Genomic DNA, 25041 nt, shown 5'->3' with positions numbered 1-25041 from the left:
GACATTGAACAGATCTCTTGGAGTTAAGTGAAAAGGCGCTGATCTGAGTAAGCAGGAGGTGACTCACTTTGGGGAATAACGCGGCCATCTCTGTAACAGCGTCGTGGATCCGCTCTGAACAGGGGCTGTAACTGCAGCGAGGAAGGAAGGGCTCGGTCAAAGGCAGGAAGGGTGACTCCCAACAGAGGACGCCGAATACGCTCCCTTTCTCCCCCCCGGACGTGGGGCTGTGGCCACAGCCAGCGGCTGTGAACCCCACGCAGACAGAAGACATTCTGATGTGAAGTAGGGTCGCTCTCCGTCACTCCCACAAGTTCTTTCAATTGGACTGAGATAGTCTCCGGTGTGAAATACAGCCTACAGCAAACGCCAGCCCGGTGGAGCCTCAGAGCAGTTATTCACGCAGAAAGAAAGAAACCCACGCCCGCTGAGGTTGCGCGCTCGTTTTTCAGGCACGCAATTCCTAGTTTCTAGAGAGAAACAAGGACTTCCACCCCAAAGACCAGAGACAAGGAGAATAAACTAGAACTGGGGCAGGTCCCGGTCAGTGAAGCAGGGCAGCAGGGGTCTCTCTGTCTCTCTCCCTATCTTCCCCATCCCTCTCGATTTCCGGCTGTCTCTATCTAATAAATATAAAAAATGCAAAAAAGTGGTCCAGGAGATGGCATAGTGGATACAGCATTGGACTCTCAAGCATGAGGTCCTGAGTTCAATCCCTGGCAGCACATGGACCAGAATGATGTCTGGTTCTTTCTCTCTCCCATCTTTCTTATTAATAAATAAATAAAATCTTTAAAAAATTATAAAAAAGAAAAATAAATACATTTAAAAATGCATGTAAAAGTCCTTTGTAAGGGGCTAGGTGGTGACGCACCTGGTTGAATACACACGGTACGATGCCCAAGGACCTGGGTTCGAGCCCCCAGGCCCCATCTGCAGGGGGAAAGCTTTGCGAGGGGTGAAGCAGAGCTGCAGGTGTCTGTCTCTCCCTCTCCCTCTATCTCCCCTTACCCTCTTGATTTCTGGCTGTCTCTATCCAATGAATAAAGAGAATAAAAACATTTTAAAAAGTCATTTGTAAAATGATTTTTTTTTTAAATTTGCTTACTGGCCTGGGGTGGCGCAGTGGTTAGAGAGCAGAGCACTGTACTCTCAGGCAGGAGGTCCTGAGTTCAATCCCCGGCAGCACACACACTGCAGTGATGTCTGGTTCCTGCTCTCTCTCTGCCTAGCTTTCTCATTAATAAATAAATTCTAAAGAAAAAAGAAGTTTGCTTAATGATTCATGGTTTTTGTGTTTGTTTTCAGATAGAGACAGAGAGGAAGTGAAAGAAACCAAATCGCCAAAGCCTCCTTCAGTGCAGCGGGGAGCCTGGGTCTAGCACAAGGCCGGGCAGCACACCGTCCAAGGGAACCTTTCTCTGGCCGGACTGCCCCGTGGCTTATTAATGAGGCCATGAGGCTTCAAGAAAAGGGCCCGTGAGAGTCGGGCGGTGGCGCAGCGGGTTAAGCGCACGTGGCGCAAAGCGCAAGGACCGGCAGAAGGATCCCGGTTCGAGCCCCCGGCTCCCCACCTGCAGGGGAGTCGCTTCACAGGTGGTGAAGCAGGTCTGCAGGTGTCTGTCTTTCTCTCCCCCTCTGTCTTCCCCTCCTCTCTCCATTTCTCTCTGTCCTATCCAACAACGACATCAATAACAACAACGATAATAACTACAACAACAAAAAGACAAGGGCAATAAGAGGGAAAATAAATAAATAAAAAATAGTGAAAATAATTTTAAAAAATAACTCACAAGGAAAGGGCTCGTATGGCAGCCCAGGAGGTGGCACAGTGGGCAAAGTGCTGGACTCTCAAGTGTGAGGCCCAGGGTTCAATTCTTAGGGCCACGCGTGCCAGAGTGGCGCTCTCATTCTCCTTCTGTCTCATTTATAAATAAATCTTAAGGGAAGAAAAAAAGGCTTACGAATGCCCTCCAGTGGGGAGGAGAGCCACGGGCCAGGTGGAAACAAATGCCCGCAGGTGAGAAACGACTTGGTCTGTGCACGTTAGGGGCTACGGTCCCCGACACAGGCCTGTGCCCAGGCCCACGAGGCCCAGGCTGCATGGCTTTTGGGCGAGTGTGTTCACAGGCCTCCCATTAACGGAGGGCCATGCCCAGGAGCTCTATGTGTTCCCGACTATGGCTCCTGTTGGGACTCCTCGTCCTGCTAGAGAAAGGGTATTTCCGCCTCCAAGAACGTCCTGCCAAACTTCATTCCTGAAATGCTCTAGGACGTTTTCCACAGGCTCTACAGAGGAAGGCTGCAGTCACCCCCAGAAGGCACCCTAGCCTGGACACCTAGCTTCCTGCACGGCAGGGGGAGCTTCTAGATTCTGTGACTGTGTGTGCGGAAGAGGAAGGAGGAGATGGCTAGAGGACAACGGGAGCTGGTGGGAGAACCAGGAAGTGAGAGCAGGCTGCAGGGACGCCAGAGGAGGGACTCGGACAGGGCCTGGGTCTGGCACACCTCCAGCTTCTCAGCCAAAATGTCTCAGATGTGGAAGTCACCAGAGAGAATGCTAGAATGCTGGACAACTTACAAAAATACAAATTTTCTAGACCGATTCTGGTTCACAGCAAGAGTGAGCTCATGAGCGAGTTTGGTCACTCACTCCATTTTTTTTATTTTTCTGTCTTCAACAAAGGTCAACAAAGCAGTTCAACTGGGAAGGTGCCTGGTTCGCCAGGAGAGTGATCCACGCTCGAGTCCAGCCCTCACCGCACCGGGCAGCTCTGGTGCTAAGCTCTCTTTCCTTCTCTCCTTCCGTCAGTTCGGATGGAAGCCTGAGCAGTGACCAAAAACTCAAGTTCTCAACTGTAACGAGCACTGCACTGCGTTGGGCTCTCTGAAGGTGGAGATGGCCTGAGGGAAGATACTCTATTTTCTGACAACCATCAGAGGGCCTGAAACACAAGCACGGCACTTCTGAGCAGGCAGATGAAGTGGAGTGCACTGTTTCTGGTGGGAGAGCCGAAGGCAGCAGCTAACCTAAGTATCAAGACACCTGAAGAAAAGGGAAAGGGCCACTTTAAAGGCTGCTCTGCCCGACCGACGGAAGTCGCTCGCGGTCACAGCTGGGACGCTGAGCAGAGGAACCAAACACACGGAGGAGTGTGTGGGGACCCTGAGGCTGCAGGGGGGAGGGAGGAAGAGTCTGTAATCTCGGGGGAAGGAGGCTCAGCAGGCCCCTCTCTCTCTCAGGAAGGCAGGCAGCGCTTCCTTTCTTACCAAGTGGACCGGACTGAGAGCAGGCTGGGCTATACAGACAAGTCAAGGTAGAAAAGGAGAGGTTGGGATGGGGCGGCACACAGGAGAGGGGCCCGTCTGTCTGTCTGTCTGTCTGTCTGTGGGAGCGAGCAGAGGCGATGGCGGGGGTGGGGATGGGGGGGGGTAGCCCTGTGCTCCTGAAGCCTCTCCACAGAAGCCCCAAGCTCGCTCGAGTGGGTGGAAGGGGACCGTTGTTGGGTCCTGACCCAACTGCCGCTTTTGCAAAATCAACGTGATGACATGAAACCCTGCTTGTGTCTCCAACAGGCCGGCCACGGGGACCAGGCTGTCTCCCTGGACAGCTCAACTCAGGACACCTTATAGGTGGGCTAAGGAGACCCCAGAGAGCAGGCTGGACACTGCCTCTCGGGCTCCCCATCTTGGGCAGGGCACTCCACTACCCAGCTGTGTGCAACTCTCCCTTAGAGACAAACTGTCCTTCGTGAGAAGACAAAAACTTGAAAAAAGTTACTTTTTTTTAAAAAAAAATGTTTTTATCTTTATTTATTGAATAGAGACAGTCAGAAATCAAGCAGAAGCAAGAGATAGAGAGGGAAAGAGACAGAGAGACACCTGAAACCCTGCTTTACCACTCGCAAAGCTTTCCCCCTGCAGGTGGGGACTGGGGGGCTCGAACCTGGGTCCTTATGCATTGCAACATGTGTGCTCAACCAAGTGTGCCACCACCCAGCCCCGAAAAAATTACTTAAAAAAAAAAAAGATCAAATTTATGAATCCGTCCCGAAGCCTGGGAATTTCAAACCCCCTGAAATCAACGGACTGAAAGCCAGAGTGTGTCCTGAACCGGGGCCACGTCCCTGCCGGGCCCACGAGGCACACGGCTCGCAACCCGCTCACCTGTCGTGCTTGTTCTCCTGGGCCGCTCTCAAGAGCTCTTGTATGTTTTTGGTGATCTGCTCGGTTTTCCGGATGACGTCCTCGGTGCTGGGGAGGACGGGGCTGGGGGCCATGTGGGGCTCCGCCGTGTCTGGCACCGAGCCGTCGCCTTGCCACGCCGTGCTGCTCTGCCTGCCCTTCTTGCCCGGCCTGTGGACACGAGAGAGGGCGCTGAACACACGCGGCTGCCTGTTTCCATCCCTGGGAAGGGCGCCGGGAGCCGAGAGCGCGGCCGCCCTGTGGTTTTCTGCATCCTGTCTGGCAGGAGAGCAGGTGCAGCTCACATGGGGGCAGGCTTGCTCCACCAGGGGGTGGGAGGGAGGTCGTGGCCCACAGAAAGGGGCAAGGCCTGCGGGGAGATGTGCGGAGCACGCGGGGACTGGGGGTGAGAGGGGACGGGGTGGAGGTGGGGGGGTGAGCTCTGCCGCCTGAGCCCCGGCTGGCGATGCCCCTGCCGGCGATGCCCCTGCCCGCTCTCGAGCCGATGTACCCTGTGTCATCTGCGTCCCTGTCATTGGGGGTGTTGTCATAGTCACTCTCGGGGGTGCTGTTCTGCTTCTCCAGCCTGGATGCCTACGAGAGAGGAGAGAGGGGCAGTTAGTTTGGGGCAGGAGACGCGTCTGGGGGCTTCCCCAGCAACTGCCACGTGTTAGGCCGTGAGCTTTCACAGCCTGCGCCTCCTCTGCCACGAGAAGCCAGCCTTCCTGGAAATTGAGCGGAAGATGAACAGGGAAAATGGCATCGAGGATTGAGGGGTCGTTTCTTCCCTTCATGGCACCAGTTCCCTCTTAGCTCCACAGACAGCGTCTTGGCACAAACTACCACACGGGTATACAGGGCAACACCCCCACCCTAAGTTCTCGAAGAAGGGCTTCACCCCAGGGGAGACCTACTTAAAAGGAAGCCAGCCAGGGGCTGGGTGGTGGTGCACTTGGTTAAGCGCACATGCTACAATGAGCAAGGACTCGGGTTCGAGGCCCCAGTCTCCCACCTGCAGGGGGGAAAGCTTCACAAGCAGTGTTGCAGGCGTCTGTCTCCCTCTCTATCACCCTCTTCCCTCTCAAATATCTGGCTGTCTCTATTCAGTAAATAAATAAAGATACTAAAAAATTTTTTTCTTAAAAAGGCCAGCGGCCTGGGCGGCGGCGAGGTGTCTACAGCCATCAGACTTGCGAGCACGAGGTCCCATGTTCGATCCCCAGCACCACATCCATCAGAATGATGCTCTGGTTTTTCTCTCTTGTAAACAAATGAATAACTAGATATTGTGGGGAAAAAAGGGGAAAGAAGGGGGGCAGGGGACACACCCAAGGCCACAAGTCAGCAGAGAAACAGGCCTGAGGCTCAGGCCTCCGGGGTCTACCTCCTTCTCCAGTGGCTCCCGCCTGGGGCTCCGAGACTCACTCGAAACCTGTCCAGCTCTCCGGGGACTGCAGCTGGTTTGCAGACCACCCCCACCCACAGCTGTGCCGACTGACTGATGGCCACGTGCTGCTCGGAAACCAGCGTGGAGGAGCCCGCCGTGAGCCCTGCTTTCAAATCGCTCGTTTCCCAAAACGTCTATGGAACTCTTAAAACATGCAGGTCTGGCGCCACCGCCGGGAGTTAGGAGTGGCAATTGTGGCACTGTGAGCAGACGGCAGACTGCCACACATGGGCCTTGGGGCGAGGATATCCCTTCCCGGGGCGGGGGCGGGGGGGGGAGGCGGTTGTGCCAGTTCTAGAGCGTTAAGTAAAGGCAAGTCCCCCTCGGGATTTATGTTTGAGTTTCTGGATCTAGAACAGAGATCTGTAGAGGCTGCTTCAAAGTCTAAACAGGTGACCTCGCAAATGACAGCTATGAGGTGTTTCCAGCTGTCTTGAGTTTGGTGCAGGTTAATCAAAACAGACCGGGCCTTTGACTGATGCTGCCGTGCGGCGAGGCCCCAGACGTAGTTCCGAGTCTTGCTCACACACATCGCAGCCCTGCGGTTTGGCCCGGAGCAGTGGCTGCCCAGATCAGGTCTTCTCGGCCCCTCACTGAGGATGCTGCTGGGCCTCTGAAGGTCCCGGGTGACAGGGACACGCAGGGTGAGCGTCCTTGCTCACCTCCAATTTGCTGACCTTCCTCGTGGCCTCTCCCCCTGCTTCCCCAGGGCAAGGCTGCTCTTTCCCTGTGGCTCAGCTGCCCCATCTCTGTCAAGTGCTGCTCGGCCCATGTCACTCGGGTCACTCGGGTGGAGGGCACTCGTGCTGGGCTCCTAAGACTCAGTGGAAACGCTCTTGCTACCCAGTCAGACTCATGTGGCAAGTACGTCAGCCTCTGGCTAGGAGCCTGACCGAACACCTTCAGAGAGCTCAGGTCGGCAGCCCCCCGCCTGACGCTTACAGGCTTACAGGCCCTCCATCCGTCCCGACAGGAAGCTCGGTGTCACCTGGGCAGGGCGGGGGCTGAGAGCGGGGAAATGGTGAAGCCAGGTGCAGCCAGAGGTGAGCTCGACCCCCCCACTCCACTTCTCACCTTTCACAAGGAGCATCTGGAGTCTGTAGATGTGCTTCCTTTTAGTTCTCTCTCTCATACACAGGCGCGCGTGCGCACGCGCGCGCACACACACACACACACACACACACATACATACACGGGTGACTGCATGTGGCATTTTACATAAATGGGCCCTTAAAAACCTTGTATTTAAAAATTATCCTACTTCGCTCACTATTATCATTTAATCAGATGTGAATGAGTGTGCAGTGGGAGCTAAGGCATGAGGAAATGCACTTTACATTATAGACGGTTGTTTTCCAGGTTTAATTTTTTTTTTTTAATTGCCACCAGGGTTATCGCTGGGGCTCAGTGTCTGCAAAATGAATCGACTGCTCTTGGAGGCCATTTCTTTCTTTCTTTTTTAAAAAGTTTTTTTTTCCTACCAGAGCCCTGCTCAGCTCTGGCATATGGCGGTGCAGGGGACTGAACCTGGGACTTTGGAGCCTCAGGCTTTAAAGTCTCTTTGCAGAACCATGATGCTGTCTCCCTCCCATGCCTGCCATCTTTTCTTTTCTTTTCTTTTCTTTTCTTTTCTTTTCTTTTCTTTTCTTCTTTTTCTTTACTTGATAAGACAGAGAGAAACTGAGAGGGGAGGGGAAGATAGACATCTGCAGTGCTTGTTTTACCCCATGTGAAGATTCCTCCTTGTAGGTGGGGACTGGAGGCTGGAACCCAGACCCTTGCGCATAAGCCTGGCCCCTGGTCTTCTACCTCTAGACTGCAGCTGTCATATTATCAGAGAGACAGCTCATATGTGACCTGCGGTCTCTCATGAAACAGAACTTTATTAACTAGCTGCCTTTTCTGGAACAGCCTCACTGCATACCCCCCTGCCCCCCGCCCCGGCTGTTTGGGACCATCCCCGGGGATTTCAGAACCGCCTTCACCTTCCCCACACAAGACTCAAGAGTGTTCATCCTGCCTGAAGGCAGGGGCGCACTGGCAAACGCCTCTTGCCTGCTTTCTAGTATGTATGAAACTTCTCATTTCTGTTGACGTAGTTATTGGCGACGGATCACTCACTGCCCAAGGTGGGAACATACAGATCGTTCACTTCCAGCGGGGGAGGGAGGGTCTAGAAAATAGAACTTAACCTAGAAAACTCCACATTTTTACAGGGGGTCTCTTCACCTCTGGTGCAAGTTGATTACAAACCAAATGCATTAGTCCACGATGAAGAAAAAGGACCAAGTTTCATTAAGGGGCTTAGGAGGAGCCCCCCCACGCACGCACACACATGCAAAGAGAATCTTCAGGTGCCGTCCGCAGGGCCAGGAGACAGACAACGTGGCAGCTACTCACCTGCTACCCCTTCATCATCGTCAACACAAGCACAGGGCAGGGCTGTGAGCTAGCTAGGGTTTGAAACCTCGTGGAGAACTGTGTGGGCATGCAGTTAGGATTGATTAGTTAAAAATGCTTTCTGGAAGCTGTTAATAGAAAAGTTACTTTAAAGCTGCTGCTGGCTCAGTTTCAACAGAGCTGTATTTTCTCTGGAGATGGATCCCATTATGGGGAGGGGGGGCGGGGAGCTGGCATAACGGTTCTGCAAAGAGACTCTCATGCCCAAGGCTCCCATGTCCAGGTTCAATCCTCCCGACCACCATAAGCCAGAGCTGAACAATGCTCTGGTAAAACAAAAAACAAAAACAAAAACAAATGAGATTACAGATGTGATAAAAAGCCAGATCATGGGAGTCGGGCGGTAGCGCAGTGGGTTAAGTGCAGGTGGCGCCAAACATAAGGACTGGCGAAAGGATCCCGGTTTGAGCCCCCGGCTCCCCACCTGCAGGGGAGTCGCCTCACAGGCGGTGAAGCAGGTCTGCAGGTGTCTGTCTTTCTCTCCTCTTCTCTGTCTTCCCCTCCTCTCTCCATTTCTCTCTGTCCTATCCAACAACAATGACGTCAATAATAACTACAACAATACAACAAGGGCAACAAAAGGGAATAAATAAATTAATATAAAAAAATGAAAAAAAAAAAAGCCAGATCACAGGGAAGCTATCAAGAATCATCAGCATTACCAGTTTAACTGACTTAACTGCTAGCCACGCATAAAATTTGTCTCAGTAAGTCTTTGTGATGAATTTCAAAACCACCAAAATTAATAATTGTCTTGGGGCTGGGGAGGCAGCATCATGGTTCTGCAAAAGACCTTCATGCCTGAGGCTCTGAGGTCCCAGGTTCAGTCCCCAGCACCACCATCAGCTATGCAGGTCTCTGGTCTCTGTATCTTTCTCTCTCTCTCTCTCATTAAAATAAATCAAATCTATTTAAAAAAAGAACTGTGTTAACTAACAAGCCCAGGAGGTGCCCTGGGTACAGAACTTGCCTTCCCGCACGCGGCTCTGGACCTGATCCTTGTCACTGAACACCATGGTCAGCCCCGGGGGGAAAGGACTGAGGGAGGGGGGTGGGATGGGATGGGACTATATCAGATGGGGAGGTTGCTTTAGTATTTCTTGCTCTCAAAAAAGAACCAAACACTGGGTTGAGGAGGCAGTGCTGTGACTGCACGACGCCCTGGGTGTGGGTTTCTTAGCTGGCGCTGCATAAAACCAACAGCAGCGCGCAGTAGCCAAAGGAGGCTCATCTGCGTCTTACTCACTGGTGGTGGAACAGAGCCGCGGCGTCTCTCCTGTCTCGCTCCCTCTCTACCTGTCATTCACCCTCTCTCCAGGAGAAAGGAAATAAGATGGCTGCTGCCAGCAGTGGAGCTGTGCGGGCGCCAACCCCCAGTAAAAGCCCGGGGGGGGGGGAGAAAAAAAGAACAAAGAAAAGATCTCGCGGTGGTCTTTGGGAGCAGAACGTCTGTCGCCAGAGTCCCGAGAATCCCGGCTCGGCTCGTTTAACTGCAAAGTCAGTCTCTGGTGGCCCCTTTCTCCGAGTCTGTCTGGAATACAAATCCCTCGCCAGCAGCTGGGGCTTCATGAGAGAAGCGGTCAGCTTCGCAGCGGCTCCCGGGCTGCGGTCCTGCCGGACACGCGTCCACACGCAGCATGCCAAGCGGTAAAAAAGAAAAACAGTAATAAAGGAAACAGCAGCCAGCTGTCACAGAGCCCGAGCACCCAAAGATGCCATCCCGGCGGCTGGCTGTGCTTGGTGCCTGGTGAGCGTGGTTCAACATGACGTGAAACCGAGCAGCGTGGAGTTAGACAGAGGAGGCTGCCTCATGCCTGTCCGGGTGTGTGTGTGCCAGCCGCCAGGCCAGGTGCCATGCAGGGCAGTTAGGGGCCCTCCCCCGAGAAGCAGGAAGCCCCGGGCTGCCCCTCCTCCAGAGAGCAGAGCGGCAGTGTACTTAACCCTTCGGGTGCTCTCGTCCCTGGACCAGGAGAGTGTGGAGGGGAAGGAAGGCAGAGATGAGGAGGAGGTCACAAACGCACTCCTCCCGATCTGAAAGGGGAAAAAGAAACATCTGGAAGGGGAAAGTACAAAACAAACAGAAAGCCCACCACCTCCCCTGGCTTCAGCGCACCCCAGCTAAGAGAACCCTGGAAAGCAAGCCTGGGGGGGGGGGGGGTGGCACAGGCGACTGCCTGGCCCAGCAGCTGCTCAGATCCCCGCCGGGCTGCCTCTCCTCCTCTGGACGCGTGGGGGGGACCCTCACATTACCGGGTGCTTTTCCGTGGGGGAAAGGGCAGGACCTAACAGTTTGGTCAAGTGTGCCAATAGCTTTGTCTCTTCCCGGCAGCCCGTCTGAACAAGCGCTCGCTTTCCGAGCAGGACTGGTGAGGGGACAGGAGAAACGCTACGCTATGCTACGGCCGTGCGCGGCCCATTCTGCTCTCTAGTACAGACAGAGCCGCTGCAGTTACGGCGCTCATCCGACCTTGTTCCGACGATTACAAAGCACATTGCGAAAACCAGCAAAATGTGGCTTCTCCTACATTTTGTTCACAGCTATACCAGGATAAGAAACTTATCTTAGATCAAACGTCACAACAAATAAATCAAACCACCGGCAATGTTCAGCCCAGAGAGTTTCCAAAGTTGAATGAACTCCTGATTTCAACACAGCCACTCTACAATTTTGCCACAATAAAGCTTGAATCCCGGTTAAAATAGGGTTTAATTTGCTGAACCACATCTGCTACATTGACTCTGAGAATTTTTTTGGAAGCTTCTATACCACTGAACGAGGATATAATAACTCCTTGAGAGAGAGGGGAACACTATTCTGAAAGAGACATCGTGCGTTCAAATATCTGTAACATTCTGTCAAAAATATAGGTTTTTCGAAATAAAGAACTCCAAAGGGAACGCGGTGCTCGGAGCCACCCACCACGGTGAAGCGCGGGTGGGGGGGGGTTGCACCCCGAGACAGAACTCAGCGCTGAGAGCGCGGTGACAGCTGAGCCTTCAGACCTCAGCGCTTAGCGAGCGGCAAAGCAACGCTTGCTGCAGAAGGGAGGAAGCAGGCAGGCAGCCACAGGGGAAGGTGGCCAGGGCCGCCAGACTGCAGGACCGGGGAGCCAGCCCGCTCCGCTCGCCACGACGAGGCTTCGGCTCAGGGCAGGACATGGGCCTGTCAGCCGCGGAGGAGATGACATTTCTGTGGTGACTTTGACTTTTGCCAAATGGGGAAAGAGGCTCACTACAAAAAGGCTTTGTGGCCCAGAAGGTGGCCCAGTAGACAGAATGTCTGCTATGCAAGGCCCCAAGACTGACCCCTAGCACAGCATCAGCCGGAGTGAAGCTCTGGTTCTCTCTCAAGTGGGTAAATTCATCTTTTTTAAGTTTCAATGTTGGGGAGTCGGGCGGTAGCGCAGCGGGTTAAGCGCACGGGGCGCAAAGCGCAAGGACCGGAGTAAAGATCCCGGTTCGAGTCCCTGGCTCCCCACCTGGAGGGGAGTCACTTCACAGGCGGTGAAGCAGGTCTGCAGGTGTCTGTCTTTCTCTCCCCCTCTCTGTCTACCCCTCCTCTCTCCATTTCTCTCCGTCCTAGCCGACAACAACAAAAAAAGGTTCCATATTGGTTAACTGGGAAAGTTATTGTGAATACACGGAGGGAGGGAGAGAAGCAAAAGGCCCAGAACTCCCACTCCCCACCTCGACCCCTTGGGAAACTTCTGGCCAGGGGCTCCGTGTGCCTGCGGGACCCTCCCCGGACCCCCTGGGCAGGCTGGAGGAACAAACGCAAGGACGCCTCGTGCGGCGCCAGACATGCGGGGACAGGGGTCCCGGGGCTGCAGCAGTGGGGCGGGACAGGCCGTGCAGAGGGAAGCAGGCTTACTTACATGTGCGGGGAACGGCGGGAGCCTCGTCCTGCTCTCCTCCGGCCGCTCCGCGTCCCCCAGGGGAAGGTAGGGCTTGTGGCCGGACCCCGTCTCGTACATGGACATGGGCCGACTGCCTCGCGCAGATGGACGCCGCTTAAGGGAAGAGTGCTTGCAAGTGTCTGGGTACTCAGAAGCGGTCTGTACCTGATAAACACTGGCTGTGGACTGTTTCCTGAGGTTCGAATTTTCACTCTGGAGTGTCTGAAGCTGAAAGAGACGTTTGGCAGTGGGACTGTGTTTTCCCACAGCGAGCGGATAAAGCAAACAGCAGCAAGTGAACACACACAACCTCCAGCTCGAGCGACGGCAACGGTTCACAGCTCGCTCGCTCGCTCGCAAGTAGAAGGTGGCCGCGAACACAGCCGCCCTCGTCCAGAACCAAGGCAGCACACTGCCCGCACCTGCGACCTAAGCCAACTAAACGCCTTCGTTGCTGTAAGACTCCAGCTATGACCCTGGGGGACTCTGGGGCTGTTCAGAGAGTGCGAGGCCATTGGAAGCCCACCTAGGCCACCGGCTTGTCCAGGGATCCCTGAGAATCTGCGAGTGTCCGGGTGCCGGCAGCGGCCACAGAGCTGCTCTGCCAAGCGGGGAGACAGAGAAGCCCGGTGGGCACCGGGCCGGTGACTCTTCCCAAGAAGCCCACAGGGACAGGCGGCATCGACAGGCTTTTATTACGAGACACTCGGTGTTCCCAACAGGGTGGCGCTAAAACAACAGAGAGAACCGGCCCGTCGTCCTGGAGCAGGGTGGAGGCGGCTGAGCTGGGCCCCCATGGCCAGCCCGGCCCACCCGGGTCATCAGCCGGCTTCCAGCCCGGCCGGAACATTCGGCTTCGCTCGCCCGCCGTTAAAGGCTCCACCCTGCCTGGCACCACCCTCCTGGCCTCGCGTGCGGCTGCTGCATGGTGCCGGGCGCCTCGGAGCTAAGGGCTCAGCAAGGAATCGGCATTTTCGGGAGTCCGGTCTGCACGATGTCCTTCCTCTCAGGTGCTCCTTCATCGTCTGTGACACTTTCCAAGCCAGGGGCGCCGGGGGCTCAGCTGTCTTCTCTTTGGCAGAGACTGTAAAGCTGGATCCAACTCCTCGCTGGGGCCGAGGCTCGAGGTCCGCGAGCATCTGTTTCTGCACCGGAAGATGGTTACTCTTTCCATGGCAAACCCATTCAGTGTTAGGAGTTACTTTCAATGTCTACTCAGAAAGCCACCAATATGTGAGACAGACAGCGACAGCAGTAGCTGCTCCTCTTCCTTAATTAGTGTCCTTCCCAAGAAACTGTTAAATGTGAGAGAGCAGACACAATCACGCCACATCGATGTGTGTCGGCACACGTCAGCCAGGCAAGCGAATTCTACACGCTTCTGTCAAGTTAACCGTGGCCAGCTGTGGGGAAAGCTTGCTTCTCCTGGGTTAGTACCTTTGTTCTTAGTTCAGCAAGTGGTCTGCTAAGGAGTGACAGGCCACTGCCACACTGCCAAAGCGTCTGGGGTATAAATTTCATCTGCAACCAGCTTCCCCGAGAAAGAGAAAGGACAGCTGCAAAATGACAAGCCGCCACAGAAAATTCCGACATTCCAGGATCCAGACAGGCGTTAAGGGGCCTGTCAAAATTCTTTCCTGGGGGACCCGGGCCTTAGAGTGAAGCTGTCAGGGCTGCAGGAGGAGGAGTAACCGACGCGTGCTCCTCACGGAAGCACTAACGTCTGGCCGTGTGTCACTGTCGACATGAAATTCAGCCCCTGTAATTTTTCAGACAAAGCCTTAAAATCTAGAGGTTTCTGCAAAGAACTCTTCCTGCCTCAAAACCCCCTGGCCTGAATGTGTCTGGATGGACACAAGTTCCCGCCCGGTCTTCGATTTGAAGACTATGAGCTCCGTTTAGGAAAGCTGGTCCTGGCTAACTCAGCAGGAGCCGTCCCGCGTGAAGATCAGAATGCACCTTGTTGGGAATATTAGGACCGGAAGTGGGAAGCCACTGGTACGTTCCATAGGTTCTAGGTAATCAGACAGTACTTCTAAGAGCTGAAGAGACTTCCTGAGTGAGAGCAAAGGAGTTCTCTCTGCACGTCTTAAAGACGCTGGCACGGTCTGCAGGTACTACGAGAAGCACTGTGGCATAAAAGTGATGCTGGGCAGAGGGGTCTGTGGTGGCAAAGTCAGCACGTTTTAGAGAAGGCACCTCAACAAAACGATCAGTTCAGTTAAGGGGCCAAAGTGTCACCCAGAAGCTCTGGCAGCAGAGGACACGGGGCTGCAGCACAGGGGCTCCTGGTCTGTGTCCCGCAGCTGCACACCAGCCCAACTGGCGAGTGACCAAAATGAGACTGATTCAGTTCTCCTGCCTCCCTGTAGCAAGGCCAGACGTGGACGGCACCGTGTCCTCTGCCCTGGGCAGTCAGCCTGAACGGGGCTCGTAGCTCTGGCTGCAGCCGCATAAATGCCTTGTTTCACTCTGCCTGAAGGAAGGCGAGCAGCGGCCCGTGTCCAGAACCGCTGTCGGCAGCGCTCCGCAGCCCGGGAGGGAGAGCCTCTCGCGGGGCCCTTGCTGCTATCAGCTCCGCTCTACTGGAGGGGTCACAGGTGTGTGTATTCCTGGCTCCCGTGAGGCTGTGACAGAGAAAATGCTGCACAAATGGGGGCTGTCTCTCGCTGGCATACAGCACGGAGAGTAAAAGCCTCCTAGTTACTGAGCACCCACTCTGGGTTCTGTGGACATCACACACCAGTGGTTATAACTGTTAAAAAAAAGAAGCAGGGGTGTGGGTCAAACTTAGCAGCAGAGTGGAGAACAGAAGAGCATGGCGGGGCGGAGCTCGGGATGCTGGGAAACAGGGCCGCCTGTGCCTGTCCAGGGCTTCTGTCTGTTCCGTCTCCGCTGGGAGAGGCACCTTCAGAACCAGAAGCAGGAAGTCACACCCGCAGGGGTGGGGTGGGGTGGGGGGTCCTGGTTCCCAGAGAGCACAGGGCAGTGCGAAGGCCACCGCAAGTGGCAGAAACACTCAGCCGGGCGCTGTGCTCCCGCGACCTGGGAAACTTCCTCCGGACTCAACTCTCAGCAGGCAGGGCTCCTTCCTGTGCAGAACTCAGACGCACGCAGCTCCCACGCAGACAGCCTGTCACCTGTGCAGCTGCCGCTCTGCCCTGACCCTGAAGCACGCGCCGGGGAGTGGGGGGTGGGAGGGGTCCCTACTAGAGAGGGTCCCTACTACGCAGCTGAAGAGTCAGCCGCCCTGGCGCTCAGCGGCGTGTTACCTTTTTCTGCATGGTTCTCAGCTCGTCACTCAAGTTGTCATTCACCTTCATTAGCTGCTGTATCTTGGCCTCAGAAGCCACAAGGGCGTTTTTGACCTCCATGAGCTCCTGCACAGTGACTGCCCCGTCTGACAAGTCTGAATCTAGGCTCTGAAAAACACATCGGGGGGGATACGGTCACGACCTGAGATGCTGACGCCATGCCATGCGAGGCTGACTGACGGCTAGAGAATTTCGGCTTCTGACCGCGCCAGCCGGATCACGCGCTCAGACCGAGTGGAGATTTCCGAGAGCGATGCAGGTGGGCGCGAAGGCAGGCTGCCAGTACCAACAGAGAGGCGGTGGGGTGGCAAAGCCCCCGACAACGGCCAAGTGTCTGCTCGCCGACCTCTCTCCTGCTTTATTTCTCTTTGTAATTCGCTCTTTCATTGGTTATCACTCCAACTACAACAAATCTCTTTTTGAGCACTGGGCAGTGTCCCAGGGACTTGGGCTACGAGGAGACGCCTCCTGCTTCCACAGTTTACACCCCAGCAGAGCAGAGTGAGCGAGCGAGCCGGAGAGATGAAAATGAGTCACATGTCACGTGACAGCAGGTGGCGAGCACTGGGGAAATGGATGGCCCGGGGATGGGGAGGGCTGGGGGCGCTTTCTCTTTAGGGAGTGGGGCCAGCCTTGAGGAAGTGGGACATGAGCAGGAGCCCGGAGGAGGTAAGGACATCCACCACAGGGCTGCCTGGAGGAGGCAGTGCAGAGCCCAGGCAGAGGGAGTAAGAGGGAGCGCCCACGGGACCCTGCCCTGCAGGGTCTCTCTGGGTGAGCCTCGCCCTTCTGGGGAGTCTGGGAGGGGCTGTTTCAGGTGGGATGAGTGACGCTCACCGTCTCTCTGTGTGTGTGCCCTGGGCCAGCCAATGGCAGGCAACAGCACCTTCCAGTCAGACACAGGCTGGAGAATGCCAGACACTTGTCCCCAACTTTAAACCAGCTGTCCGTGCTGTCTCCTGCTCCCCCGAGACACGGCCGGCCCACTATGGCCAGGACAGGGCGAGGTCACTGTTGCCTTTCCCCTCACTCACACTCAGCCCAGGCCCCGAGGCAGGCGTCTGTGTGCATTCCTGTCCGGGCCTCCCTCCACTAGAGCAGAGTCCTCTGGTCGCCGTCGCCCTGCCCTGCCCTACCCTGCCCTGCCCACCCCAAAGCTTCCTGGGCTCGGCACTGCGAGGGTCCCGGCCCTCCACCCTGCTCACAGCCCTGCGTGGGGGACATCTGTCAGGCGCACCTTCTTCCTACAGGTTTCCCCTGCAGCCTCCAGCGCCCTCGCCCTGCCTCCTAAGACACCCAAGAGCCACCCGCGTGTAAAGCTGCCGCCCCCGGCTCCCCTCCTCGGATGCGTGATCCCGCCTCTCCCTCTCCCACCCCACCTGTGTGTGTCCTCACGAGGGCAGAAGGCGCCAGGCCTCCCCGGCAGCCCTAAGTCACAACTGCATCAGGGCTGCACTGAGCAGCTGACTCAGAGACAAAGGGACCCAGGGCCTCCTCCTCTGAACTCAGCCAGCTGTTGCTCCACTGTGCACAGGGCTCGCCCCCAGCGGACAGACAGACAGGCACACCGGCGAAGCCGCAGGGGGGGGGGGCTTCAGGAAGGTGTCCTTACCTTCTGTCGACTGGCTTTGCCGGCTGTGGCTTCCAGATCCGCATCCTCGTCGGACGCCACGCTGTCATAGTCCGGCTGGTCGTTGTCCTGACTCTCCACACTGTGCTGGCTACTGACTGCTTTCAGAATGAGCTCCACATTGTCTGCCGACAGAAGCAAACGGCTCTGCTGCAGGCGTGCAGATCGCCCCTGGCCCCCAAGAAGGTAGGATTTTTTTTTTGGGGGGGGTGGGTTAGTCATTTGAAAGGCTGAAATACAATGACGTGACAGCAACACTGTCTCCACAGCAATGTGGGCTCACAGGGAAAGTACACCCCGCACGGCAGGGGGCGGGAGCCTGGTTCCGACCTGCAGGTCGCAGCTGGATTAGGAGGGCGCTGTCCACCTAAGGACGCTGGCTCCGGTCAGTCACGCGGGGGCAGAGCCCAGCGCCACAGCACAGAAACAAAACCGCCGCAGCTACGCAAATCAAAGCAGAAAGGGAACTGCTGCGGTGAAGCCTGGAGCCGAGGTGCCCAGCGATCAGGCAGACAGGCACATGGCCCCAGGCCAGCAGAGACGGGCAGAGGAGGAAGGGAAGGCCCGTGGGGCTGGGGCGAGGCTGCTGGCTTGGGCACATGCTGAGTCAAAGGTCCCACGAGTCCCCGAGTCTCCGCTCCTAGGTGATATGATGTGTGGTATCTGGGTGATAAATCATGGCTAGCTAGAGGGGATTTCTCATTTTCAAAACCAGTATTTAAAACTACATGCTGTGGTCCAGGAGGTGGCTCAGTGGATAAAGCACTGAACTCTCAAGCATGGGGTCCTAAGTTCAATACCTGGCAGCACATGTACCACCAGAGTGATGTCTGGTTCTTTATTTCTCCTCCTATCTTTCTCATTAATAAATAAACAAAATATTTAAAAACAAAAACAAACAAACAAAAACTACATGCCAACCGAGTACAGAAGTAATAGGTTCGATGCCGAAAATTCAAAACTAATCAACAAGGGTGACAGCAGACTCGCTGGGTGTCACTGACGTGTGTATTAGTTTCCTCTGAGACTCTTGCTGAGCAAGAGTCGTGGCACTGCAGGGGTCGTGGGCAGTGTGTTGGCACTGCGCTTCTGGGGCTCACACACTTACGTATGTGAGTGTAAATGGACAGAAAGTATAGCGTGAGGCTTATACACTCAAAGATGTGTGAAGCTGTACTCTCGAAATTTTAGTGTATTGTAAATGGTCACTCAACAATATCTGTTGAAAAAAGTACCTTCCCAAGGACCACACTAGTGTCAAGACCAGATTTACTAATTCATACTACGTCACTGAATATTCTCAGGGGAAAAAGACTTTGTGTCCTAAGTACATATGACTGATGCTGGCTTACTGCTGGTGGCCGCTAACGTTACTGCTGTTCTGTGTAACGAACCAGTCAGTCTGAGTCCATCTCCTCAATCAACATTTTAGAATGGAACCACCAAATCAAAATTCAGGTACATTTAGAGGCTTGAAACTGATACGTGAGCACCCTCACCAAAACTTAGGAGGCTTTCTCGAACGTCTTTGTTCCAAGAAGACAAGGCAGTTGTCAAGTTACTGACCACATTACATATTTCTTCTGTTCAAATGTTTGATAATAAAAATATCTTTCTGGGGCCCGGGCAGTGGCGCACCTGTTTGAGTGCACAAGGAGCCAGGTTCAAGCCCTCCACCCCCACCTGAAGGGGAAAGCTTCACAAGTGGCGAAACAAGGTTACAGGTGTCTGTCTGTCTCTCTCTCTCCCCCCCTCTCCTCTCAATTTCTCGCTGTCCTATCAAAGAAGGTTGATAAAAATAAACCTGTACGTATATTTCTGTCGCTCCAAGTGGGATTGGGTAAGAACTCGCTGCTAAGGAGGGAGAGTGGGAGGTAAACTCCAGGGTGCCTCAGACTGATCGAGGTGGGTACTTGTGCCCTCCCACCACGGGGAGCCCCACACATTCTCACTGCAGACATTCAGAGTCTGTTAACAACACAGGCTATTTAGAATCCAGCCTTCCGGGCAAGCGGCAGCAGGTGAGGTGCCAGTTCAATCGAGAGGGCTAATGTCCTTGTAGCTTTGAGTAAGACTAAGGACAGACAATGGGCTAATAACTTCAGGAGACAATTTCACCTGAAGACAGCTGACCTGAGAGGGAAAACACCACTTAAATATGAAGAGCAACTGGGAATGAATGTTAACATAGTAATGATTCACCAGGGTTCAAGGAGGTAGACTTTTTTTTTAAATAAATATTTATTTTATTTATTTATTCCCTTTTGTTGCCCTTGTTTTATTGTTGTAGTTATTACTGTTGTTATTGATGTCGTCATTGTTGGATAGGACAGAGAGAAATGGAGAGAGATGGGGAAGACAGAGAGGGGGAGAGAAAGACAGACACCTGCAGACCTGCTTCACCGCCTGTGAAGCGACTCCCCTGCAGGTGGGGAGCCGGGGTTCGAACCGGGATCCTTGTGTCGGTCCTTGTGCTTTGCGCCACCTGCGCTTAACCCGCTGTGCTACAGCCCGACTCCCGGAGGTGGACTTTTTGTCAAAGTGTATCACCAATAAAATGCTCAAATCTTTAATGATACTGCTACGTTGGGGACCATTTTCATTTACATCATTTTATAATGTTATTTTCACACTTTATACAAGTCATAACATTTATAACTTAACATATGCAAAGCTTAGGCCGGCGCAGCCGGAAGTGAGAGGTGCGCGAGTTACCTTTGGAGCCAGAGAGAGGACTGCCTTGCTGTCTCCTCCTGGCATCACTGAGAATATCAATGACCAGAGTGGCAAACTCATGGGCATTAAACCGAGCTAGTTTCTGCCTGCCCTGAAGAAAAGAGTAAAAAAAAAAAAAAAGTCTCAGATGTGAAGATACAAAAGCATTCAAGTGAAATCTGTCAGACGACCGCTAGACCCTCCAACACGGTCAAGGCCACACGGCTCCAACATGGTCAAGGCCACACGGCTCACACGACAACCACGTTGAAACAAGCATCTCCACAGTGTGCACTCGCTGTGTGGACAGAGACAAAGCCACTCCACGCCTCGCTCCTGTCCTGTCAGCTCAGCTGCTGTTCCTAACGTGACACCGGAGAAAGAACCCTGGGTTGCTGGCATGGCCAGGTGGCCAGAGCTCTGCTAGGTGAGCCGTCTCTCCGGCCCTCACTTCAGTTTTGAAGTAGATCTGCCAATGGAAAAATGGCACAAACGGGGCTGGGCGGTAGCACAAGGACTGACATAAGGATCCTGGTTCGGATCCCCGGTTCCCCACATGCGGGGGGGGGGGGGTGTGTGTGTGGGGCGCTTCACAGGCGGTGAAGCAGGTCTGCAGGTGTCTATCTCTCTCTCCCCCTCTCTGTCTTCCCCTCCTCTCTCCATTTCTCTCTGTCCTATCCAACACCAACAATGCCAGTGGCAACAATAACAACAAGGGCAACAAAATGAGAAAAATGGCCTCCAGGAGCAGTGGCTTCACAGTGCAGGCTCCGAGATCCAGAGATAACCCTGGAGGCAAAAAAAAAAAAAAAAAAAAAAAAAAGGCACAAGCAGCCATTTGCCAGTATAAACTCCTGGACTTAAGTCAATTTTCCTCCTTCTGACAGATGTCCCACTATTTTAAAAAAACTTTTTTTTTTAAATTATCTTTATTTAGCTATTGGATAGGAACAGCCAGAAATTGAGAGGAAGGGGAGATAGAGAGGGAGTCAGCTCTCCTTCACCGCTTGTGAAGCTTCCTCCACGGGTAGGAACCGGGGGCTTGAACCCTGGTCCTCGTGCACTGTAACATGTGCACTGAACCAAGTGCTCCACCATCTGGTCCCTTGGACGCCTCACTATGAAAAATCATCGCGCAAAGCTCAAGAACTGGTCTAAGGATCCCCACCTGCAGGGGAGTTGCTTCACAGGCGGTGAAGCAGGTCTGCAGGTGTCTGTCTTTCTCTCCCCCTCTGTCTTCCCCTCCTCTCTATTTCTCTCTGTCCTATCCAACAACGATGACATCAATAACTACAACAATGAAAAAAAACAAGGGCAACAAAAGGGAAAATAAATAAATATAAATTTAAAAAAAAATCACCGAGCACCAACCTTTGTGTCTTAACTATAACATTTTCACAAATAAGGAATACCCATGTGAAGGAATGCTGCTCGAAGGTTTTTTTTTTTTTTTTTTTTTAAACCAGAGCTCTGTCCAGCAGTTCTGGCTTATGGTGGTGCTGAGGATTGAACCTGGAACTTCCGGACCTCAGGCATGAGAGCCTGTCTGCATAACCACTATACAATCTCCCCTACCCCAGTTTACCCCTGGTGTGTCGCCTGAGTAATCTTTCTACATCATAATATACTTTGTTCATTTCGTCGAACTTTCACGAATGCCTTTGGGCTGTTTTCCTGACTGCTGACGAGATCAAACACTTCTCCACAGACAGATGCTCTTTCCTTTTCTCTTCCTCACTCACCTACCTGTTATCCGCCCCCCACTGCCCGTGCCAAGTGGTGGTGGTCGTGTGCCTGTGTAATGGTAGCCTCGCTGCAGTCAAAGCCTTTCGGGTACTTTGCACTGGGCAAACAGAACGCCAGCCATCCGCCAAGACAACACTACTACTGAGCGCTTCTCAGACTTGCCTGGTTCCTCGTCGACGAGTATTCGGGATTGACCGGGAGGAAGGGGACGACGGTGGTCTCGGTTACCAGGGTGCTGTGGTTTTGCGTGGCAAGCCAGACTAACCGGAAGAAAGAGCCAGAGACAGAATCGTATCACCATGAGGGTGTCGCTGCCCCTCAGACAGCCTCGGCTCCCGCGGGGAGGTGTGGGGGGAGCACACTTGGAAGCCAACAGACACGAGGGCAAGTGTCGACACGCGTGTTATCAGGACAGCAGAAACTGGGCCAGCGAGACAGGCTGGCAGCTTCTCGCTGCCCCCGGGGACAGACGCTTATTAGTTAAAGCCACATATGAAGTCACCTGCATCCGTCTCTCGCCTGTCAACTTCATCGTACACGTCCATGGCAAGTTCTTCAAACAAATGATTACTTAGCTGAAAGCAAAAAGATATCAGGACACAAGGGACAAAAATTAACGCCAGGAGGACAAGGGGAGACCGTGACTGAGTTTTATCCTTCTATTTCCAGTTCTATCCAAAGCCAGAGCTTCCAAAACTCCCGCCGACAAAGTCGCACATCCCGAGCCTCTAAGAACGCTTGCCCGTCTAGCAGCCTCCCTACTTTCTGACAGAAGGAAGAAGTGCGTGACCTTGACTGCAGGGTCAAGTTTGGGGGGGGGGGGTTGTTGGTTTCCCCAGATAAAAGGAGGTCAAAGCAGCAGAAGGCAAGACATGTCACCTAGACCCTGGCTAAGTCTCTGCGATGCCCCTCCTGTGTGCCCAAGTGGCAACAGCCAGCTGGGCAAGGACAGAGTCGTCCTCAGCCCCAAACAGCTGGGGGCAGGGGCAGGGGTCGAGGTCGGGGGAGTCTCTCTGGCTCTTCCTGCACTTCTTTGGCCATGAAAGTGCCCTGCTTCCTCCCTGCTCCGTGAGGGACCCCTTCTAGCCGGCCACCGCAGCTCCCGGCACGCTGACATGCTTGGTAAATGCCACACACTGAGCAGAAGGCACTGTCCGCAGTCACTCACAGTGGCGGCTACTGACTGCACGGAAACGTATTCAAAGGGGCACAAAGCACACTGGGTGCAGAGGAGGCCGGCTGGCTCGCAAGTTCTACCACTAAGACTGGGTTTCAAAAAAAGACACGCATAGGAGACCAGAACTGGAAGAAATGAACCCACTGCTGGGCCCACAGCGGCTGAGATCCCTTTCTCCAGGTTCTGAATTTTCTCTCGAGTGGCTGCACTGCATTGTAGTTAAGTAAACTCCAAGGGCCTTCCTCTGGCCCAGGTGCAGGAGGACTGAGGACTTGAACCTGCACCCCAGAGACGCAGTCTGCTCAAAGGGGCTGCCGGACAGCAGGACCATCACTAACCGCAGCACTGGCTGAGGACTTACACCCCAGGCCCCGGCTACCATCCTAGAAACACAGCAGCTCTCTAAAGAGAGGAACTACGGGGGCCGGGCGGTGGTGCACCTGGTTGAGCGCACACATTACAGTGCATAAGGACCGGGGTTCAAGCCTCCAGTCCCCACCTGCAGGGGGAAGCTTCACCACTCTCTGTTGCTTTCTACCTCTCCCTTCCTCTCAATTTCTAGCTGTCTCTATCCAATAAATGAAGACACTACAAAAATCAAAAGAGAGTGAGCGAGACAGAGGAACTACTGCTGGCCAGGACCTGAGGGACCCGAGATCTGTGACTGTCTCACAACGCCAGCCTGTACCAGCTATTCTCAGGGAGGGGCAGGGGAGGAGGGAGACCGGAAGTCACTGTGCTGGGGAGAAGCCCACAGACAGGAAGGCAGGTACTGTGCTGGCCCATGCAGTTCTGACCCCCAGGCTCTGCTGGGCCCGTCTCTCCCTGTCCTCGGAGAGCACAGCCAGGCAGGAAGGCTCGGCGGCTGCTCCAGCTCTGAAAGCTGAAGTGAATGTGTTCTTAGGGGTCTAGCTGGCATCAGCCACCTGCCACAGACTCTACAGCCCCAATCTCAGCGCCCTGTGTAGCAAGCGCACGGCCCCAGGGAAGCTGGCTTGTATCTGTAATGTTTGAGTTACTCAAAACCAAAAAACCGGCTTAAAGGCCAGGACACCATATTGTGTGCTGACTCCAAGGCGTTCCACCTTCCAGTAGGACTGTCTTCATTTCAAAAGGCCAGAAGACACAGACACACAAGACCAGAGATACACAACACAGAGACACCAAACAAATTGCATCAATCACATTTATTTCATGTTACAGTTCAACGCTAGCAGGGGTCAAGTCACTGGTGCGAGCACTCTGTGAAGGGGGGGGGGGGGTTTGCAGACAGAGGTAGAAATGAGGGGAGTTCTACACGCAGACTTGGGGTGAGGGTGGCCAGAGAGCTCCACTGCCCAAGCCAGGGACAGAGACTGGGGCGGGGAGCAGGAGCGGCAGCTTCCAGCACACACTGTGGGGGGAAGGGGGAAGCTGGGCAAGGAGTGCAAGGAAGTTGGACGCAAGGAAGTCGGACGGATGCCCCCTCGGCTGTGACCCAGAGAGCGAGCAGCAAAGCTGGGGAGTGCGAGCTGGTGGTTACACGGCCAGGGCACCGGAGGACTCGCTCCTGGAGAAGCAGAGTTCCCAGCACCCTGACCGAGGCCAGTACGGGCAGAGGAAAGGAGGCAGATTACAGGAGGGTGAGGCCGGAGAAGCGGGCCAGCTCTGAGCGCATGCCGCGGGCAGGATGGCCAACTCGTAATGGCATTTAAGGCAGGCGCATGGCCTGGGACGGGCAAGAGGGTCACAATGGTGGCTGCACCAGCGGCAACCGGGGACTCTGCGGTACTCACGGCTCCAGCACTGGCTGGCCTTTCTCACTCGCCAGCGTCAGAAGCAACACGTGGGCAAAGCCCTCGCACCCATTCACACCGAGAGGAGCCGGGGGCCTCTGACAAGGAGGGGTCGCCTCCCATGTCCCAGGCACACTCTTCGCCTTACTGAAGGGGGAAGCAGAGCCAAGGGGCGGGACACACCGAACCCAACAGCACTTCAAGCCCTGTGGCCGCACACACTGGTCTGCTCCCGACCCAACCCCGTCTCAGAGAACAGGACGAAGCTATCTGACCCCACACTGTAGTTCACTAGCAAACACAGATACTCACAGACTGGAGTTTCTTCTTAGCGGCTTTTGCCAATTCAGACAAATCCAGGCTGCTAAGAAAATGTACAAAATGAATGAACAAAATTATTTTTTGCGAGGTCTACAGAGACTTGAGATAGTCAAGGGATCAAGACAGTCATTACAGTTCATGAACACGAGAAATAATTCTACAGCCCAAAGCAGAACTGAGCGCAACAACAGGGCAAAAATAATTCCTTCTAGAAACACCATAAGCATGTAACAGCATAAAGGAAAAAAAAATTTAACAGTCAGCTATCCATGCTAAAACAAACACTACAGGCAGCTAGCTGGTGGGTATGGGGAATCTGACACACAGTGGGTATGAAGCCAAGACTCTGAAGCTTTAATATTGTAAACTTATGCT

General features: G+C 54.3%; 1 protein-coding gene across 13 annotated transcripts in view; it reads right to left on the bottom strand.

The window, feature by feature from the left end:
* The window catches only part of GIT2 (GIT ArfGAP 2), a 51124-nt gene that overhangs the window by 2681 nt on the left and 23402 nt on the right, over nt 1-25041 (bottom strand). For 4 of the 13 annotated variants that reach the window (XM_060192569.1, XM_060192578.1, XM_007525237.3 and 1 more), the window contains 11 exons: nt 24658-24709; nt 21896-21968; nt 21556-21653; nt 19648-19759; nt 16915-17057; nt 15261-15410; nt 11968-12216; nt 10034-10123; nt 4697-4779; nt 4168-4356; nt 68-131 (listed from right to left, as the gene is read on the bottom strand). In XM_060192569.1, the coding sequence (XP_060048552.1) occupies nt 68-131; nt 4168-4356; nt 4697-4779; nt 10034-10123; nt 11968-12216; nt 15261-15410; nt 16915-17057; nt 19648-19759; nt 21556-21653; nt 21896-21968; nt 24658-24709 (1303 nt within the window). The remainder of the gene's footprint in view (nt 1-67; nt 132-4167; nt 4357-4696; nt 4780-10033; nt 10124-11967; nt 12217-15260; nt 15411-16914; nt 17058-19647; nt 19760-21555; nt 21654-21895; nt 21969-24657; nt 24710-25041) is intronic. The other 9 variants (XM_060192570.1, XM_060192571.1, XM_060192573.1 and 6 more) reach the window with 6 other exon arrangements.

Source organism: Erinaceus europaeus, chromosome 6, assembly GCF_950295315.1.
Source record: "Erinaceus europaeus chromosome 6, mEriEur2.1, whole genome shotgun sequence".
In the NCBI taxonomy this organism is placed as follows: domain Eukaryota; kingdom Metazoa; phylum Chordata; class Mammalia; order Eulipotyphla; family Erinaceidae; genus Erinaceus; species Erinaceus europaeus.
Note: the sequence above shows the minus strand (reverse complement) of the source record. Positions and strands in the feature narration are given on the sequence as shown.